The sequence below is a fragment of the Panthera tigris genome, chromosome D3 (assembly GCF_018350195.1).
Source record: "Panthera tigris isolate Pti1 chromosome D3, P.tigris_Pti1_mat1.1, whole genome shotgun sequence".
In the NCBI taxonomy this organism is placed as follows: Eukaryota; Metazoa; Chordata; class Mammalia; order Carnivora; family Felidae; genus Panthera; species Panthera tigris.
In genome coordinates, this window is record NC_056671.1 from 29,617,959 (window position 1) to 29,639,612 (window position 21,654).

At 54.2% G+C, this 21,654-nt stretch overlaps 1 protein-coding gene across 4 annotated transcripts in view; it reads right to left on the reverse strand.

Moving 5' to 3' along the window:
- Positions 1-21,258, reverse strand: part of HIC2 (HIC ZBTB transcriptional repressor 2) — a 28,506-nt gene extending 7,248 nt beyond the window's left edge. For all 4 annotated transcript variants that reach the window (XM_042962378.1, XM_042962379.1, XM_042962380.1 and 1 more), the window contains exons 1-2: positions 21,209-21,258; positions 1,165-1,262 (exon numbers count right to left, since the gene is read on the reverse strand). In XM_042962378.1, the coding sequence (XP_042818312.1) occupies positions 1,165-1,190 (26 nt within the window). In that variant the 5' untranslated portion in view covers positions 1,191-1,262; positions 21,209-21,258. The remainder of the gene's footprint in view (positions 1-1,164; positions 1,263-21,208) is intronic.
- Between the last annotated feature and the right edge of the window lie 396 nt (positions 21,259-21,654).

Genomic DNA, 21,654 nt, shown 5'->3' on the forward strand with positions numbered 1-21,654 from the left:
CTTCCCAAATTTACAGGTTTGTCAACATCACATTCCTGCCTTCAGACACTGCAGCCCAGCCAGAGTCCCTTGCCAATGCCTGCTCCCAGCTCAGGAGGGCCCTGAGCACCCCAGCCTGGGTCGCTAGGTGCTGAGCAGAAAAGGTGGCCTGGCCAAGCCTCTGGCACCATTGGGGCCCTGGGAACGGCAGCCAGCTGGCCTTGTCAGCCTGGTACAGTCACTCATTAAGTAATAGACACACAGAAACCTCTGACCTCCCCGAGAATCCTGCAGGTGGGCTTTGTAAGAGCATGCACATGGTCTCTGGGAGCAGTAATGCTCTGACCATGCACCCTCCCAAATGAGCAGCAGGACCCAAGGCACAAAGTGTGGCTCCATGCTCCCTCTGGCCCCTCACACAGGCAACTCTGTGCCATGCAGTTGACAAATGTGCTTTCACGTCTCCAAAAGTAACTGACTGCTCTGAGCCTCACCCTACCCAGGACCTCCCAGCTTCTACCAGTGTACCCAACCCAGTTCTGCCTCCCTTAGGGCAGAGCCTGAAGGGATCACGCCCATGCTGGCTTTCTGTAACACAAACACTTCCCACTCCCAGTTACCCCACACCTGCTCTGATAGACGGAAACTCTAATAACCATGCACATCCCAAAGAAGGCCTTGGAACTCACCATGAACACACATGGGTAGACAGAGCCACAAGCTAGCACTCAGGGCCTGATAGGAGGCAGCAAGCACGGGCTCAGCCAACCCAGCCAACCCAGCCTTATAAGACCGTTCAGCTGGGGCTCAGAGGCTAGAGCCCAGGTCCCAAGGGAACCTACCCTCTGTCACTCCCTGCTCTTCAGCCAGCCAGTCAGGGACAAAGAGCCCAAGGCACAGCTTCCACACTGGCAGGGACACCCAGCCCCAGGATGCCTGGTGCTCCCAGACTGGCAAGGGGCAGGCCAAGGGCAGGAGGTCCCGTCCTCCAACAGCCTGTGAGCCACAGCAGCCCCTCCTCTGCAGGCTGAGAACAGTGGGCCCCAACCTCCCCTCCATGCACCCCAGCACTGCATACACACAAAGAACCAGGCTGAGAACTGCAAGGCTGTGTGGGCCGCCCAGAAAGCCTTCCCCCATGTCTCCCCCTCCCTCCATCCTGCCAGTTCCCTGTCCCCAGCCTACCGTAGTGCCAGGGGCCCAGAAACCATGTGAGCAGCAGCCAGCGGGGGTGGCCTCCTTGAGCGCGTGGCCTCCCTGGGGGTGCATCAATGCCTGGTCACCTGGGGAGGAGAAGATGGACAGGGTCACCCAAATATACACCAGCAAGGGAGGGAAGGAGGGACAGTGAAGGAGAAGGCACCTGGTGGCCCTGGAGCCCTTATTCCCAGGAAAGTCTGGGGTCTCTCTGGGTGGGACGTGAGGGGCAGCCAGGCAGAGGACGGAGGCCACAGTGCCCAGCAGTCAGGCCTGGTGGCAGGGAAGGTCACAGGTCTGGAGAGCTCACCAGGGCTGCACCCTCCTCCCACCCAAGAGATTTAGGGTACTCTAAGGGGCCACCTAGGCCTGTCAGGGAGCTGGTGGCAGGCTAATTCCTCTGTAATTCCAGGCGGGCAGGCGTGGTGGCAGGAGGCCTGGGCAAGGCCCTTCCCAGGCTGGCCACATTTACATAACAAAAGGTCAAAATTGGAGGCCCTAGTGCAATGGGCTATTTATAAGAACCAGTCTCAACCGCTTCTGGCTCTCCTGCCTCCTTCCCTTCCTGATCTGTTCTTGCCACCCCCCCCACCCCCCCACCCCCCAGAGGGCCCAGCCCCCTCCTGCCCAGCCCAGCCTGACCACATGGCCTCCCCTTGCAGGAGTTTCTGCAAGACAGGCCTTTCAATACCAGCCCGCCAAAGCAGCTGGCAGCTGCAGCCAGATGCGGAGGGGCTCCCGCTCCCCACTCCCACCCACCAGAGCTGCAGATCCCTAGGATCCTGAGGTTCTGGCTTTTTGCACCCAACTCAGGCAGGTCTGGGCTCCCTTGGAATGGAGCCAGGGGTGGGGGTGGAGGCCTGCAGCAGCCCTAGGCCCATCCCTGCCTGCCCTTCCCCCACCCCCAGGGCCAGGGAGGCTCAGCAGGTCCCTCAGGAATGTGACCAGACCCGGGGTGCGGGGTGGCTGGGAGGCCTCAGCTCCAGCCTACCAGCTGTCTCTCTGGCCCCTAGCACAGCTCCCCTCTCATGGGGTAGCCCAGGGGTGTGGGGGAAGTGGAGAGGGGGGGGATGGTTGGTCCAGGAACCTACCCATGGCCCAGAGGGCAGCAGAACCAGCTCCGTAGGTCCAGAGGCCTGAGGGCATCTACATTTAATGAAGGTGGCCTGGGCCCCTTGCCTGTGTAAAGAGTTCAGGCTCCCCTGCTGGGTGTTACCAGAAATGGCCAGCACAGAATAGAGCCCAGCCTTGAGAAGAGGGCAGAGACCACCTGGGCGCTGGTGAGAGCAGCCCTGAAAAATGGACAGGGAGCCACACCAATATGTTCGAGCCAACCAGACACCCACCATACAGCCTTGTGCCACTGCCTGCTCCCCACCAGATCTCAGGGCAACCCAAGCCCTGCTGAGGCATCCACACAGTGGCCTCCGCTTCACTATGTGCCAGGCCCTGCAACTAGGGATTACTTGCCCTTGTGGGAGATCAGTCCAACTACAGAAAACCAGGCAGAGAGCAGGCAGCAAAACAGAACTTGAGGGCTTCCACAGGTACCCATCGCTCTAGCCGTGCCAGCCACTTCACAGCCCCGGAAAGGCACATTGACTGACCAAGTCCTCCCAGGCTGGGTCAGACAGGACTCTTCTTGAGTCCAAACTTCCCCACAGGACTGAGTAGGCTTCGCTGCACCCTCCACTGGGTGGGGCCCCGGTGGAGCTGCCTGCTGGGAATTCACAGCCAGCATAGTGGGCCGCCACTATGTCTGTGAGGAGGTGACCCCTGCTGCAGGGCCAAGACCCCTGCAAGGCGTTGCTTCTTTTCTTCCCAGCAAAAAACAGCAGAGTCCTCTGCCCTACTGTTCAACACAGGGTGTGGGAGCAGCAAGCACCTAAGCTAGAGAGGACACAGCGCCGGGGAGGCGGCGGGCCGGGGGGTGGGGGGTGGCAGGTAACTAGAAACGTGGCTGTGGGGACTGGCCCAGTAAGCCGGCAGTGCAACACCCCACTGGGTACATGGGCTGGTGCTCAGCCCTGGCAGGAGCCTGCAGGCTGGGATGAGGATACCTCTTGGCACCAGCTCCTGGCACCCAGCAGCCCCCTGGCAGCAGGCCCAGGCAGCGTGCCTATCAGCCCCAAGGATCCACACCCAGCTCAAAACCGTTGCCTGCCAGAGCACTGGCTCCAGGAAACCCAGGATCTGGGGCAGTGGGATGGATTTGGGGTGTAGTGTGGAGAATCCCTGGCTAGGCTGACCCCAGCAGGTAAGGGCAGGAAAAACACAGTCCCTGGGGAAAGCCAGCTCTGCCTCCTTCCTTCTTATGAACACAAAAGCTGAGGGTGGGGTAGGGGTGGTAATGAACAGAAAGACCTGGCTGTAACAGCTGGATTACCTTCCCAGGTCCCGGTTTACAAAATGGTCAACATCCACCTACCTAGTTGGGCTGTAACATTTTCTTTCCTTCCCCTCCAAGTCCCTGCCATGGAAAAGCCAAAGGCAATCCCCACATACACACAGTGAGGACAAGTCTAGGGCCCAGACATCCGAGACTTTTAAAAGACACACCCACCTAAGGCAAGGTCAGGCCAATAGAGCTGAGCCAGGGGGAGCTCCCCGCACCTGTCTGCTGCTTCTTCCTGTCTACCCTCCTCAACCAAGGCATGAAAGGCCCAACCAGGCAATGCCATCCAGTAAAGAAACATCTTGGGGGCATGAACACCCAACCAATAAACAAGATTATCTTGGGGCGGGGCAGGGGGGGGGGGGCGGATGGAAGTACAGGAAAACTATAGTTTCTGTTATGTTCATTTCTATAATATTCAAAATTTAAAATAAGTGTGTATTACTTTTTAAGTTCTAAAAAAAAAAACAAAACCGATGTACGAACATGCATAAGTCTCAAAATCATGATGTTGAGTGAAGGAAACCTTGCAAAAAGAGTACAGACTGCAAAATTCCATTTAAATTAAGTTCTAGAACAGGCAGAACTAATCATGGTAGAAACAAAATCAGAAGAGCCTGTAGAAGGTTTGGTGAGCACTGTTTGGGAAGGTACATGAGGGACTTTCTAGGCCCAGGGTGGCTCTATATCTGGGTTTAGGTTTGGGTTAAGGTTAATGAACTCACTGGTCAAAACTCAAGGGCTCACCAGAAATTTGGGTCCCATGTTATATGTCAATTTTCCCTCATATTGAAAAAAAAAAATCCCAACAAAGAGTGAAAGAACAGAGGCTTCCAAAGGACATGCCCTTCTCAGCAGCCCACTACCACCTAACATTCACTCATCCTGGGCACACAAGTAGCCCATGAGGGTAGAGTGGTAATGGCAAGAACAGATCCCTGTCCCTCCTGATTCCATCCTGGCTAGGCAGCCATCACAGGTTCTTGGTAGGTATTCAAAGCCCTAGGTCAAGGATACTGACCTGAGATCTCCTACCCTGCATCCCATCAAACACATACTAGACAAAAAGCCAATGAGGATGGCAGGGCCCATGGCCTCCTGACCCTTAGAGCAGCACCCCATTAGGAACCCCACTTGCCCATGATCCCAGGCAGTCTACATGGCCTCAGGAGCTCATGGGGAGGCTAGAATAGGGTCACCTCCAGGCCTCTTTTCCTAGCATTCTACAAAATGCAGAAGAGCATGCACTAGTCCAGCCTTTCAGAGGCCATGAGAAGTTTTAAAGTGATCTTTGGTTAAGCAGAGAGCACAGGAGAACAATTCCAACCACCTATCTCATGGGAACTGCCTAACTCAGCCTGGACACCCATTGTGTCCAAGCCTGGGGTCCAGGAGACCTGGGCATTCAGAACTGCTCTGGTCTGGGATGCCTGGCTGGCTCAGTTGGAAGAGCATACAACTCTTGATCTTGGGGTCATGAGTTCAAGTCCCACGTTGGATGTAGAGATCACTTAAAAATCAAGAAAGAAAAAAAAAAAAAAAAAAAAAAGAACTGTCCTGGTCATTCAACCTCCAGTGGTGTGGTGCCCTCTGGAGACCAGGCTGGCAGCCTCACTTCCCTGGGGCCTGGCAGCAGGCGCTGCGTCCCTCCTGGAGAAAGTGGAGCACACCCCATACCCATTTCCAACCCCACAGATAGGGGGCAAATCCAGGGAGTGTTTCACACCTGGCACTCCTGACCCTCATGAGCAGTATGCCCCAGAAAAATGCTATCTGTTCTACTCAATGTCTGACCTCCTGCAGGCAGGAACAAACCCCGCCGCCCCCCCCCCCCCCCCACGCCGCCCCTACTCCAGACACCACTGTGGGCACCTTGACTGAAGGCCTCCAGATTTCAGAAAACTTCTCCACCTTCCTTCCCTGGGCCGGCCTCTTTGCCCAGATCTCCTGGAAACTTTGTCATCCCACCTCCCTCTCTTGTGACCCTCCTTCACTTCCTCAAGTGGTACTTCTCACAGGAGTCTTGGGGCTATGCTGGAGGATAGCCCATCCCAAAGCACCCAACAGGAGACCATCTTTTCTCTTTAACCACACCTGGCCAGAAGTAACAGAGATACAGGAATCTTCCAGCCCCTCATCGCCCACCCAGAGTTCCACTGACAGGTAGGAGGCACAAAGAGTGCCAAGCAGAGGGGCACAGCTGGGCAAGGTACAGCCAGCCACAAGGCAGCTTCCACACCTACAGGGGTTTAGCTCTTCTGTGTCAGAGAGGGCACCAAATATGCTGGCTACTGTCCCCAAGCCTGAATCTGAGGTCAGCACTGGCCTCAGTCACAGCTGACCTGCACTGGTCACCTGGTGCTCAAACAAGTGCCTCTTCCCTGAAGGCCTGGCCCCACCCATGCTGCAAGAGAGCAGCTTGAGGGCATGGTGGAGACAACCTGGAAGGTACAAGCAGTTCAGGATCCACAAAAGCCAAGGCCCCACCCCCAACCCACCAACCAGTCCAGCAGACCAGAAGCCCAGGACTACATTCTCCTGTCCCCATGGCCTGGAATCCTCCTCCACACCCCTCTTCTCTGTATTCCTCCATGAAGTCTCTTCCATCCACTTCACCCGCAGCCTCTCTCCCCTTCTCCACCCACCCAGACAGCACCTTGACCTACCTCAGTCTGCCCCACAGGAGATGGCAGCCTGCCTGTGGGGAAGACTAAGGAGTTATCTCTACCTCCAGGGACAGATAAGGTTCTGGGGGTTGAGGAACTTGTACAGAGTCACAAGAGCAAGCAGGTGGCAGAATAAGGGCTCAAAGCCTGATCTAGAGCCGCTGTCAGACTTTCCTTACCCCATGGACAGAGAGCATGCACTTCCCATTGCCAGGCAGGAGTGCCACGTACAGGAACACCACCTTCCATGCAGAGCCAGAAGGAAGGATTTTGGTCTGCACCTCCACCATCACCTTCCCCTGCCCACCACCACCCACCTCCCCATCACAGCAGGGCCTCACTTGGGCTGCATTCTCCTGACCTCATGTATAAGGTCAGTCCAATTCCTTTACTACCTGAGGCCAGTGAGAAGCTTCTGGCTAGAAGCGACAAGGTGGGACCCCATTCACACAGCCTGCTTTGGGTGCCCAGGCTGTGCATGCTGCTTTTCTGGGAACACCCCTGGCCTCCATGACCTCTCTGGCCTGTTCCTCCAGGCATGGGCTGGTGGTGGGTGGGACTCAGTGCTCTGGGCAAGCCCAGCCGTGTAATATAGCCCAGCCCTGGATGCCAGCCAGCAGCTCCTGGCTCTTCTCCCAGACCATCCTCCTGGAAAGCAACAGGCTCTGCGAATGCCAGGAGCCCAGCCCTCCCTCCAACGTGGCTTCTACGAAATAAACATTTGGGTTCCATTGAGTGCATTGGTAGCACAATGATCAGGGACCCAGTGCTGGCATCCTTCTCTGCCCCTCAGGCCAGCCCTGTTACCCACCCACCAGCTCACCCTGAACAGCAAGGCAAGTGGCATCCACCTCAGCTGGACTTTGAGTCTGTCCTGAAATTCCCTTAGGCCCTACTGAAGACCCCGTGCTGCCTGTGATGGGCCAAGTCCTGCCTGGGCCCTGACCACCTTCGTCTCCGTGCACTCCCATCTAAGAGGTGGGCCAGCTCCTGGCTAACAACACGGTGAGGAAAAGGCTAGAAAGTGCTAGTGTGAGGAGAGGCCTGGCAGGAAGCTCCACACTGCACAGGCCCCACAGCCTTCAAACCTGCTTCTCCAAGACAGCCTTGGGTCTTCTCCCTCCTTCCTCCAGGCCTACAACCCTCCCATTGCTCCTGGCTTTAAAGCCAACCAGAAGCAAGGCCAGGATGGTCTTGGGGGCCTGCAACTGAATTTCCTCTGCTGGCTCTGACACAATTGGCTAGCTGGCACCAGGAAAGGCAAAGGACAGGGTCCCACTGGAGGGCCAGGTCTAGCAGTGTACCAAGCCAGGCCACGACATTAAGTGCCACCGAGGAGAGGCAGGTGAGCACTGATCGAAGAAGGGGAAGAGCAGTTTAAGATCATGATTATTCGTACAAAAGCTACACTCACCTCCAGGCTCTCTCCCCCACTGCATTCCCTTCAGGAGGGGCCTGAACTGTTGGTGAAAGGCTCACTGGCAGCAACAGAGCAGGAGCCTGGAGGCATGGAGCGCCCATGGGGTGGGCTGGCCAACAGGACAGCAGAGCAGGGAGAGGACATCTGCCATCTCCATCAGGCAAGGAACAAGTGAAAATCCAAGAGCTACTTCAGTCAAGAGGCAGAGAGGCCCCAGTGCACTGGTTTCTGTGGCCCCAGCCCCATTTACCAGCAGCAGCACCACCCAGGGTCTCACAAGAAATGCTGCTGCTCAGACCTCACTGCATAACTTGCATCTGAAACTCATGGGACTCACATGCACATTTCAAGTCTGGGAAGCACTGAGGTGGGTTATAAGTTTTCTACCTCCAGGAAAGCCCAATGCTCTGTAAACGCTAAGTAGTAAACGCTCAGCCGTTGGGGGTCGAGAGGAAGAAGATAGCTCCCAAAGGGAAGACATGATTTCCCAGGTAAATAAGCCCAGAGAGTGATTAATAAAAATGGTGGGCTTGGAACACAAGACCGAGGTAGAGCCTAGTCACCAGGCATCTATGGAGGCAGGGCACGGCCAAGGGTAGGGGCTGCCGGGCCTGAGTGGTAGGCAGAGACCTCAAGGGAGGAGAGGAGCAGGACAGCACAGTGGTAAATAGGTGGAAATTCCACATGTGAGGAGCTAAAGAGCACCCAGAAAGCCTGGGCAGCCCTACTGTAAAAGACTATCACGGTCGTCTCACCTGGCCCAGCGACACCCTTCAGATGAGGTAACTGAGCCCCAGAGCAAGAGACACAGCTGAGTCACACAGCAGGAGCTGCCGAGCCCATTGCTCACTCCACAATTTCAAAACCAATCCTGGTAGTCATAAGAATAACAATTCTTATGCCCACCAAGGACTCTGAAAGAATTAAAGCTAAACAAAGCAAACCCAAACTCCTACCATCTTCTACTTCACATGTCAGACAAGAAAATATTTCATGATCAAAAAGGAGGAGGAACCACCTCTCAATGTAGAGGAGCCCTTCCCTAGAAAGGGTGGTTGACAACCCTTCACCCCCATGGTCATTGTGGGTTGGTCAGAACTCTTGAGGCAAGCTGGCATCGAGGCAGCGCTGCCCTGCCCCATGACACGGCAGGCCAGGATAACAAAGAAATCGCACCCTAAAGGAGAATTAGAAAAAACAAAACCTGATACCAGACAGTAATGATGGGACTTTAATTGGCCAGGCAAAGACTAGAATACTTCCTGAGGAAAAAGAGAAAGGTATTATTTTAGAAATAAGACCAAGGATGAAAACATGCAAGCCCTATGGTCCAGAAGTGCACTCCAAGGTATACACGAACAGAAACCTACCCACCTGCTCACCAAAACCCGGGCAAGCGTGTGCACAGCAGCCCTGTTCACAGGAGCCCGACACCTACACGACAGGGGGTAGCCAAAGGTATAGGGACGGTTACCCAGCCATGCACAGGACTGAACATTTACACATACAGGTGTGCTTTTTATAGGTTAAAAATGTTGGTGATGTCACACGGTTTGATTTACGTGCACATACATGAGTCTCTTGAGCATTCTGTTGACCGAAGCCGCCAGACTCAAAACAGACTATGTGGTGTGATTCCATTCACGTAAATTGGAAAGCAGGCAACACGGATCCAGGGATGAGGGGAGAGTGGGGAGGGGGAAGGGGTGACTCAAAGGACTCACGAGAGGCTTCTGGGGCTGTGTTTCTCATTCTGGATGCTGGTTACATAAGTATGTCCATCTGTGAAGAACCCTCGGAGCAGTCATTCACAACTACACATATTTCCTACGTACGATATACTTGAATACAATACAGTGCACAGAAACCTTCAGGATGGGAAGCAAGGCCCAGTCTTGGTCCTGATTAGCAAGTAGATCCAAGCCAGGAAATAACCTCCCTGAACCACTAATAACAACAATCACAAGACAAGAAAGAGAGAACTGACAGGACAGAGTGGCCACATCCAGGGCAGAATATCCGTCTTGGAAGAGAGAACCCTACAGACCAGCCAGGAAGCTAGAGGAAATCTAGAAACCACCATAAAATCATGGTTGCCATTCAAAGTAACAACAATGTGATGACATTTTTTAATCCTAGCATCTAGCTGATATTTCAACAGATAGGAAGAACTCCACTCAGGCAAGCCCAGGAGAGGAAATTCAGAGCTGCAGGTGAGGTACAAACAGTATACCTTCCACCAAGGCCCAAGTGGGTCCCTGAGCAGCTAGCTGGATGCATAGGAAGCCAGGAAGAAAGTAGTTGTAGCCCTCCAGTATAGGGGGTCAAAGGGAGCCACTATGCAGAAGGAAACAAATGACTCAAGGAGCTACAGCCAAAGATCAAAGATTAGGTTGTTTTAATCCAAAAAAAAAAAAAAAAAAAAAAATCAAGTAGAGATACCATAGGCACCTGCTAAAGTTTTTAAAAAGGCCTTTTTAATGGTAAAATTGGTGAACTTCTATAGAGAATCTCACACTCTTTGGTCCTGTGCCCAAGGCTTTTTAAAGCCTCCAGGTGTGGTACTTTACAGAAGAGGTCTCACCCATCCAGCAGTCATCTTGAAGGGTCTGACACAGGAGAGGCCAACAGCTCAGAAAGGGAATCGGACAGAGAGACCAACACAGACTTGAAAAAAAACACACACAGTGTCATTCTACTTTTAAAATGGAGTCTCAGTGGTGCTGGAAGGATTGTTTAGCATTAAGAAACTGGGTTTACAGATGGAAAAAAAAGGAAGGAAGGAAGGAAGGAAGGAAGGAAGGAAGGAAGGAAGGAAGGAAGGGAAAAGAGGTATTTATCTTCCTGGAGAAGTAGAGCCAGGGGGTGAGGTGAAAACAGGGCTACTTAGGAGGTAACAAAAACTCTGCCCTAAAAACACCCGGAACCCCCACTGGCAGGGGGTAGGATGAAATGTAGGACAGCGCCACCTTGGAACACTCCAAGTAGGGACAGGAACACAGAAACCACAGCTACACCCGACACTTCAGTGAATCTCAAAATAGAGATTAGTGCCTGGCTCTGAGTACACAAAGAGCAAACCCAGTGAACCGCTGTTCAAGGATCCAGACAAGCCCAAGGGAAGCTACAAAGAAAAGCTAGGGAACGGTTAACCCACAATCTAAAAGAGTGGTGATTTCTGGGGGGAAGCAGGGATAAGCTGGGGAGCAACACAGGTGGGTGTCCAGGGGCTATTTCTTACATGGGTGGGGGAAGCAAGGGTGTGTGTTGCTCACTAGTTATACCTATATGTGTGCGTGTGTAATTTACACCCTCCCATTAACACTTTTGTAAATAACCTGGAGCATAACCTTCAAGTCAATTGAGGAAGCTGGCATGCTCTGTGCAGAAGTCCCAAAAGAAAGGGGAGCAGGACAAAACCTTCTAGAATTCTTCTTTCTTTTCCTTCCTTCCTTCCTTCCTTCCTTCCTCCCTCCCTCCCTTCCTCCCTCCCTCCCCCCCCCCACCCCCTCTCTTTCTTTGTCTTTCTTTCTGGAACTCAAAACCCTGAGGATCAAGACCTGAGCTGAGATCAAGAGTTGGACCCTCAATCAACGGAGCCACCCAGACACCCCTGGACAAGACCTTCTAGATTCAAGGAGGAGCCAGAGACTACAGCTGTGTGATACTCGCTGAGCACATCACTTGACCCAGGACCCCACACTGCAGAGCCACATGGCTGGGCAAATATGGCAACAATGTGCCAACAAGGGCTTCAGAGAGCTCCATCCCACTGGAGATGCCCAGAAAGTACCACTCGGTCCTAAATAGAAAGCAACAGAAAGCAGGGCCTCCATACCTCGGAGGCCAAGTGTGCCTTACCCAACAGGATGGAAATCCCAGGAACCCTCCCAAGGAATGGAGGGCAAGAGGGCAGTTAACGCCACTCTAATCGAAAATATCAAAGTCTAGCATACATCTCCCCTCTGCAGCCTCTGCCCCCTCCAATTCGGAGTCCAATCAACCCTGAGTTATCTTTCTCAAACACCGATCTCATCCAGTCACTCCCCTGCTTAAAGCTTTCAATGAATTCCCGATGCCTGGATAAAGTCCACACTCCAGCCTGGCCTGCAGGGTGCTTCCCCAGAGAGGACCTGGCCCACCTCTCAGCTTGGTTGGTCCACAGACATGCCTGAGTGCCCCTCTGCGAAGCCAGCCCTGCATTTCTCCTGGAACCTATGTCAGCACTAGCCGCCCAGCTGCTTCCCTCTGTGCACCTGCCCTGTGCTCATGTCCTCCCCCCCAGACCCCCTACCCACCCCAAGCAGGCTCCCAAGGTGAGGGACCCTGGGTCCCACTAGCCCAGCAGCCACAGCTACACTGTGCATGAAGCAGACCCTCATAAAGGTTTATTAGGTGAGCAAATGCTGGTCAGAAAGGTTTAGTGCTAAAAGAGTGAAATAATACGTGAGAGAAGACAAGGAGGCGGTGAGAAGGGGGCAACAAGAAAGGAGAGAAGGCTGCTCAGCGCCCTCCCATGTCAGCAGTTCCAAAACTATTGTTTACATTCTTCAAAATTAGGACTCCCAAAGAACCAAAGAACTTTCATGTGGTTTACATGTTACTGTAGTTGGTGCTACTGTTCTACATTTACTGTATTAAAAAAACTGGTAATTAACACAAATACTTGACTCAGAATATCAATAAAAAACACGTTAACATAAATGCCACGACGTTAACATAAATACATTAAAAATGCTTCTTTATGAAAAAAAAAAAAGATTCCAAAATTTAAAAAAATTAATTAGTGAAAAGAGTACTACTGTTTTATATTTGGCATTTGTTTTACGTTTTAAATCTCTTTAACATCTGGCTTAAAAGTAGCCAGATTCTCATATCTGTTTCTACACTTAGTCCATTAGGATAATTGGTTTTGATTAAAGTCTATCAAGAAATGTGACTTCACACAGATAAAAGAGAGGAGTATTTTAATAATCCTTTCAGCTAACTGTGGCTATTCTTCACTGACATCACACTAAAACCCGACAAGCAGAGGTTTCTTAAAAGCTGCAATGGAGACTCTGAAATCGTATCTGTGACTATCTCAAATTCGGTTACGCAAAAATCCATTGGTTTACACTGCACTCATATTCACGCAGGATTTTGCAACATCAAGCACTGGTCATTTGGTTCACTGAGTGAATCAGATCTTCCAAATGTCACATTTCATTATACAACACCAAAAAAATCCATGTGTTAATATCACCGCTGATCTTATCAGTGAAGTCTAAGTCAGGCTCACCGTATGAATAGTTTTCCAAAACTCTCATTTTCCCTTAAGGGTTCTAGCTCTGGCAACAAATATCATCAGTTGTTTTCCTTAAAGTGGCAAAGCTCACTTTGTTCATTTGAGAAAATATCTGCACAAATTCTCCAAGTCTGAGTAACCACACCTTGTCTGTCGGTTCTTCTTTCAAGTAAAAACAATATTTCATGAGGAAAAAGCACCTAGTTCAGGGCTCAGCCCAAGCAAATGCAAAGTATGTTTCTGGAGACAACAGTTGTACTCCACAGTAGTCACACATACTCCGCATTTTATCACACGGAATACTAAAGACGTGTGTATCCCAGAGTCTAGATTTACTACTCAGTCATCTGTACTGTCTCCCCCAGTCACTCGTAAGACTGAATGTCTCAGTCTGGAGCACCAACAGTGGAGAACACAACTCTGGGCAACACGTACACCCACCACAGCTTTGCACAGGACAAAGGCCAGTAACTTCTAAGAATTATGAAAAGGGTCTTGGGGAATCCAAGGGGTCTGCAAACCACTCTGAGAACAGCTGACATGCATTAGCTCAAATATTTCTAACAACCCATTTTACAGGCAAGGAAAATGAGTCACAGAGAGGCACTCTTCTCAAAACCACACTTGTTCACCAAATACTCTAAAAGGCAGGGCTGACAGAAACTCCAAACAGGTCTCCAGAGGCCTGCTTACTCAGAGCTGGCAATGCTTTGGGAGCAAGCTGGGCCTTTGCATGCCGCGGGCCCTCCAGAGGCAGTGGTCACAGGTGGTCAGAGAGGGAGGAGGGGGAGGGGTGCTACAGGAAGCAGGATGTGCAAGCTCCGCTGCCTGCTGGGGGCATGAAGTCAAAGTCCCCTCCTGCCGAAAGCAGCTAAGCCAGCCCTGCTGCCCTTATCAGCGTCAACACATGCATGGAATGTGGGACTTTGGAAACAGTCCTTCCTCTCCCCTTTGCCTGCACCCCTCTGGCGCTCAGGTTCATCTACCACAGCCAAAGGACAACCCAAGCCCAGCGTTCAACCCACCTGCACCTGGAGCCTCATGGCAGGTGAGAAAGGCACCTGCTGGAGGTGGCCCAGGGCACCTGAAGAGGCTATGGCTTGGCCTCTCCCCTCATCACCAAGATCACCCATCTACCAAGAAAGAGCCTCACATTGCTGAGAGAGAGGTCACCCTGCCCAATGTCACACAACACAGCACCGCTGGCCCAAGCACCTCTCATTCACTGACACAGTGAGAATACCAAGAGAAGGAAAGGAGCCCAGCTCTGAGTTCCCAGGAACCCCCAAAGCCTCCCTCTCAAGGCTCTTCTGGAAGTGGTTAGCAAAGGCCAAAGTTTCCATAGGACAGAAGAGTCCCATGTGCCAGAAGGGAAGGAGTTGAGACTGGTAGAATAAGGATGACCCAGAGAGTCCCCTCTGTCCCCCAGCTCCTGGAGGGAGGTGGGGAATGGACCCGCTCACCAAGCTTGTAGTGGTCCCTCCGCAGTTATCAAGGGACTACCAGCCACCTCCAGGCTTTGTCCAAGACAGTCATCCTGCCACCCCACTCCAAACGAAAACCTTGACTGTCTCCAGGCCGAGGCACTGCTCAGAGGAAGCCCACAAATACACGTGTTCAAGGCTGCCACACATGTGTGATTGTGTTTACCTGACCCTTAGAAATTCTCTACCCACCTCCTAGCTATGTGACTTGAAAATAATTGCCTAACCTCTCTAAGTCACTTACACAGTGAAGATTGATAAAATGATTGGCACTGCACGGGTTATGTTCCAAGGATTAAACTCCGAATGCCTCCCACAAGGGCTAGCATGGGGTAAGAGCCTAAAAGTGAGCACCCAACCATCTTCTGCCACACTTTCCTAGCATTCTGTCAGGAATTCTCCCAGTTTTCAGGCAAAGCTAAAGTAGCACCTGTCAGACAGAAACCATCAGCCACCTTCTACTAGAGAGAAGGGCAGGGAAGTCCTGCGGCATGGTAGGAGGAAGAGGCAAAAAGAGCTGAGGCAGGAACCCAGACCCCAGGACCACTCACTCTCAAGACACAACCCGAGTCCACCTACCATGATGTGTACAGGTGGAAAAGAACAGAGAGGGAGGACATGTTGCCTGTGCTCCCAATACCACCTGCTTCTTCCTCAACTACCAGCCACGACTTCTTGATCCCCTCTCCTTCACAGCCACAGCCCAGGCTGGTCTTCCTTCCCTAAAAAACAGCACTTCCTACCCAAGACAACAACCAGAACCACACCAGACTCAAGACACTTACTCACCTCATTCTGTAAGCTGCCCAGAGCAGGCAGGGTTGTCTTATGTTCCATCTGCCCGCAGATATGCACTAAGCGCCGGGACAGTTCATTGTTCTATTCCAGCAAAGGGAGCTGGGCCAGGCCAGCCAGGTCTTACCTGAAGCTCTGCCTCTCACAGCCACCCCCCACACTGTTTCCTGGCCCCTTATACATACACCTTACCCAGATAACAACCCAGAAAAGCAACCTCAGGGATCAATCTCTCTCCCCCAGGGACCTTGAGGTCAGAGAGAAAAACAGGGGCTCAGGTTCCAGGGATCCCCAGCTATGGCCACAGTGGACTCATGAGGGAGCCACAAGGATCCCAAATGTCACTATGTCAGGCCCTGCCAGGGCACACAGAGGCCAACCAGGGCCCAAGAACACCACCACAAAACCAGAACAGGTAAACTCTGAAAGCCAAGCAGGACCAAGAGTTCTGGAGTCAAGGGCAACAGGCAGCTCCCCAGGGACCTCTGAGGAGCTGTCCCCTTGGTGCACACCAGCCTGTGGTCCCTCCCACTGCCACCAAGTAAGAGAAACCATGAAAAGAGCGAGCCCCAGGGGTATCTGGGTGGCTCAGTTGGTTAAGCATCTGACTTCCACTCAGGTCTCACAGCTCGTGAGCTCAAGCCCCATGTCCGGCTCTGTGCTGACAGCTCAGAGCCTGGACCCTGCTTCAAATTCTGTGTGTGTGTGTCTCTCCCTCTGCCCCTCCCCTGCTCATGCTCTGTCTCTCTCAAAAAAAAAAAAAAAGAGTGAGCCCCTTCTGTGTCTGGTGCTTCTCCAAGACCCTAGTAACTAACAGAATCAACCTAACTAGTTTTGTAAATAAATTCAATCCCACTGGGCCATTAGAGTAAAGCAGTTCATGACCACCCCAGGTCATAATGCACTGGTCGATTTGGACTCACCACTTGCTTGATTCTACTACCAACAAAGGTTCTTTAAAGCAGTGGTTCTCGATCTTGGCTGCACACCGAATTCATTTCCAAGTCTTAGGAAACATGGACGTTAGAAATAGTCTAGGCTGGGCTGGCCTCTACCAGCTCCCAGATGATCCTGAGGTCCAGAGCTGAGAACCAGGGCACCAGCAGGCAGGCCTCTTCCAGGAAGCAAGGGTAACAGCACACACTCATCACAAGGTAAGTTCCATGATGTCCACAGAGGGTCAGGCCACTGAGGCTCCGGGTCCCACTTTCCTAGCCATCAACCCTACTGTCGCTTCTCATTCATTTCTGGTACGAGAATTCACCAAGATCTGATAAACTTCCAAAGCAGCACAGATGAGGGAACTGCAAAGGCCATGGGGCAGTTTTTCTCCTTGAAGGACCTATAACCAGGCTGATGAAGAGGCCAAGGGAGCTCAGACTCCAGTGTGTGATGGGAGCAGCACCTCTACTCCGTGGGGGTGGGGGAGTTACTGTTCTCAAAGCACTGGAGTGGCCCCTCCCCACACTCACCTGAGAGAACCCACCCACCCACCCACAGGTGTTGCTGGGAAAGAAGCCTGAGGCCGCAGCAGCAGCAGCAGCCTGGAACGCATGGGACAAGTCTGCACAGCGGCCACACCCGTGCCAGAGCCAACAGCCCTTCCATCTCCACAAGAGGCCAACTCCCCACCTGGAAGCAACCCCCCAGCCAAGCCCAAACACCACCTTTCCTTAGTGGCCCTTAGAATTGCCACGGAATGGATGGAGAGAGCTGGAAGTACAGCACTGGAAGACTGGGCCACCTGCCTTTCCATACCGCACTCTCCCCCCTCATTCATACCCCATGTGCTCACAGGGGTGGCTTACCCTCAAACAGGAAACAGACACCTACTATGCACTATGTATCTCAGAGGCAGCAACAGATGGCTGCCCTGTCCCCTCTCACCCACAGAAGGACCTGCTCTAACTTTAAGGCCACACTCGCCCTCCTCTGCACCCACATGGGACACTACCATGAAAAACATGAAAACCGAGCAGTCTGAAGGAGGGGCTCTGAACCCCTTCCCAAATGTCCCAGGCAGGCTCTTAGAGTCACTCACTCCACTCAGTCCAGCCACACCCTCCCTCAGCAGAGGCACCCCAGCCCGGGCCCTTCCCTCCTAGACTGTGGTGGGCCTGGAGTCACCTCCCGGCTTTCCCTTCCTTATCAAGCTCACTAGGGGCCCAAACACAACCCCAACCCCCACGGCTTCTCTGGCTTTGCCACTCCAGACTGCAGCTCTGAGACCTCCCCCAGCCCAGGTCCCTATCCCTCAGGGCAAGGCCCCTCCCAGCAGGAAGCACAGGCTGGCCGTGCCAGGCAGAGTCAAACTGGCCTGGCTTGTTTGGAAGCCCCTAAACCGGAGGCAGGATCCTCTTGGGGAGGGGGCTGTCTGCTGGCCTCTCCCTGCTTGGAGCTCAGACCTCTCCAGACTCCACACTACATGGGCCACAAAGCCCTGGAGTTAAAGGCATTTACCCTCCAGCCCTAGCCTGACCAGTTGCTTGCTTGCAGCCCCAGCAAATTATGTAACCTCCCAGTTGAGTCTCATTTACCAGTCCGTGTAAGAGAAGACTAAGTGGTGGTGTGCTGACCTGGAAGGATTTGGAGAAAACTTAAGTGTGCCCCTATCTCCCGTCCCGAGGTTGACCACTTGTTGGCAAGGCTGTGAGTGCCAGAGGGCAGAGACCAGCATGATCCAGCCTAGCCACAGGAGTTGGGTGCTGCACCCTTGTGTCGTCCTCAGAAAATCTTGTCAAATAAATAAAAAGCTTGTGAAAGAGCCTCTCAGGTGCCTTGCCCGCAGTGGGTGCTCTGGTGCTAGCTTCTCTAACACACAGCATCTGCAGGTTCACGTTCTTGCCTCATTGCTCTCCAGTCTCCCCTGCCACACTCCACACTGCCACGGTCTTCCTGTGAACTCCCCATTAACTCTTCTACGACCAACTTCAACTCAGCATGGCATTCATGGATCTCCTCCACCCCAGAGCTGGGCCCTTCCTCCGTGCCTGGAAGCTACAGCCACCATCCCCGTGGTGCCCTCTACACTCCATACAGCACAGTGCCAGACCTTATCACCCCATCTTAACAATCATTTGTTTGTCCGTCTTCCCCAGGCTGAGTGAGCTCTGGAGGGCAGCGATATGTATATGTAAACTCAAGTTCTGCTCCCATTTTAGACACAGGGACACCAAAGCTCAGAGAGTCAATCACTGTCCAAGGTCACACGGAGAGTAAACGGCAAAGCCTGCATCACGCTCCAGACTTTCTAACTAAGCCCAGTTCCCTCTCACTGCGTTCTGAGTCCCTCCTCAGCCAGGCTCCAAGAGCCAGGAGGACAAGAACCTGATTTGTTGTTTCTTCTCAATGGTGAAAGCTGCTCCCAGGTGGCAGATACAAGAGCCCCCACCCTCTTAGTGATCAGGTCCTGGGGGCAGTGGCTCTCAGCCCCAGTGGGCAAAGCGAGCAACCTTTTGGGTGGGGCTGACAGCTTGAGGCCAACAGGCCAGCAAAGGGGCAACACCACAGGTCCCCTGGGTAAACTGAACTTTATTCCTTCCTCACTCCTCTGACTCTCCAGAACTGCCCAGCCAGCCCTTCTCTGGGGGGCTAGCTGCTGATTAAAAGGCACTGCCCCCGCCCCCAGATCTGACCCTGACAGACAATAAGGACACCGGGAAGGCAGCAGGCCTGTCAGCTCAATAATGCAAAACCCTGTTGCTCCAAGTCCACGACAGCTGACTTCAAGTGGATCGGAGGCTGTGCTTATTAACAAAATGAGAAATCTGATCTATGGAAAGAAAACACTACGTGAGGATTAATCCAGGACTGCAGCTTGTGGAGAAGGCTGGGCTGCCAGCCAAGACCAGGGAATGAAGACAGGATCGTGCCTACCTGTCCCCAGAGCAGGTACTGCGCAGCAGGACAGGACGTATCGCCTCTGCCCCACCTGCGCCTCTTCTTCTCCTTCCAGCAATTGAAGCAATCATTTCAGTTTTGCTTTAATTACAGACCTGGCTCCCTCGGGCTGCTTCTTCCCCTAAGCAGAGCCAGCAACCAGAGGGAGATTTTTCTTTTCAGGAATTGCTTGTAAAAGCTGAGTGACTAATCTACAAGTCCTAACAACTGGCAGGAAAACACTGCAGGGAAAATTCTGGGCACACACCAGCACTCTGAGTCAAACGGCCAGAGAAGCTGGGCAAGAGGCACTCAGCAACTCCCCAAAACTGGTCTGCAGAAAGCCAGAAGCCAAAGGAAGGCAGACCAACCTGGGAGTTCCGACCCTTGAAGCAGGCAGTCAGGTGGGGAGCCCCTCCCAGCCTTCTGAGTCTACTGCCTGCCCATGGGACCCAGAGATTTTCATAACCCCAACTGTACAGAACCAAAGGTTCCCTGGAATGCAGGGTGACCTACTCCTGGGCCAAAAGACTCAATTCAACCCCCAAGTATCAGCTTCCCATCCCCCCCCTCTTGGTGCTAAGAGCCCGCTAAACCAGCAATCTCACCACACAGCTTTGTCTCTAGAGGCCAGCCTGAGGCCGGCCCATCTGCTTTTTTTCAGACCACTTCAGCAACCCTGTTCTAAGTGTACAGTCTCTCCTTGAGCCAGGGCTACAGACCAGCCACATGGCCTGTGCTACTGAAAATGTCTGCAGAAAGGGCCAAGGAGTACAGGGTTGGCAGATGGGAATGGAGGGGAAGAAGTAAAGCCAGGAGCCAGGAAGCAATAAATGCTACAGCTCCAGAAAGGTCCTGGGTTTGAGTGACCTAGCTCCATCCCTCCAGCCAAAGTCCCTGGACAACAGGCCCAAGTTCAGCCTAGAAGCTCTGGAGGCACCTCCACTACCTGCCAGCTCTCCTTCCCCCCCACCCACCCCCCCAGGACAAGAGGCACAGCAATCCCCACATCAGTCAACAATCCACCGCCACAGGATTCCTATGGGCAAAGCGCTGCCCCTCCCCCCCACCACATATGTCAGAGGGGTGGCCTCCCCGGGTTACACCCCTCCTTGCTGTTGGGGCGGTGGGTGGGGGGCGCGGGAACCTAGCTTTCCAGATGTGCTTGGCAACTCCTACTAGAAAAAGACACTGGGGGTGGAGGGGATAGAAGGCATGGATAAATAACTTCAAAAACGTTCCAACCCATCTGGATCAGCACTGGGCTCCCTTCTCCAGGCAGTCCCACGCTGTTCTGGGTGGGGCCGCTGGGCGCATTATCTGACCTCGTTCCCTGCTCTCCAGAAGTCACTGCCCCCCAGGGAGAGGCATCCCTGCCTCCCCCCCTACCCCCACCCCCAACCAACTAGGTCTACGTGAATATGAACCATCTTAGTAGATAAACAGAATGACAAGCTGGGGCCCTTCAGCCCCCTTCCTCTGCCAGCCGGTCCCCTCCCCCTGCCAGCCGACCCCCTCCCCCAAGCCCATCTCTCTTCCTGCCAAGTGGCTGCCTACAGGAGAGGTCTGGGGGCAGGGCAGCGAGCCCACCAGCCGCAGGGCCTGGTCCTCTGGGAGCGGCTCCTCCAAGGCCAACCCTGCCCCTGCCCAGGCCGGTCTTCCCGCAGGGAGGGGGCAAGAAAAGGGGACCGCAGGCAGAGGAGCACCGCAGTTCTGGAAATAGCAAAATCCCCTATGAGGGGCGGCCGCAGGCGCTGGGCCGTTTGCATAATGGAAGCCCGCCCGCCTGTCAGGCAGCGCAGCTCTCCCGACGCTGTTCGGATTAGATTGCTAATGAAAAGGCACAAAGAGCCAGCGCCCGCTCGCCCGCCGACCCCCGCTCCGCAGACCCGCGCCCGGCCTGGCGCGGCCCCGGGGCTTTGTGCCCGGGGTCCCCCGCCGCTCGCGCCCTGCCGGGCACCGGGACCACAAAGCCCCGGCGGGCTGGGTCCAGCCAGCGGTCCCGCGTGCGCCCCCGCCCAGACCCGGCGGGCGCGCGCCCGCCCACGCCCCTCTCCCCGGGGGCGCGCCCGCCCGCGCCCCCCGTTGCCCCTGACCGCCTCTCACCTCGTGTGCGTCGGCGGCGGCGCTCCGCCCGCCGGCCGGCCGGCCCTGCCCGCGGCCCCTTGTCCTCGGCGCCCGGCTTGCGCCGCCTGCGCCCGCCCCGTCCGCCCGCCGCCGGCCCGGCTCGGCTCCCCGCCCAGCGCGCCCCGAGCGCCGCTCACAGCCGCCCGCCCGGCGCCATCTTGGAAGCTTGTGACGTCGGCGCCGCCCGCTCACCCCTGACCCACATCTGAATGGGCGAGCGGCGGGGCGGGGCCGGGGGCGGTTTGGGGCGGGGTCTCGTTGTGGGCGGGGCAAGAGGGGCGGGGCGGAGCCGGCGAGAGGTCCGAACACTGGGCAGGGCGGGGCGGTGGGCCTGCTGGACTGCGCCGTGGGGGGAGGGGCGCGCAGGAGGCACCCGGGACCCAGACGGTGGGCGCCCCTCCTGACCCAGACCCCAGGTGCAGGGG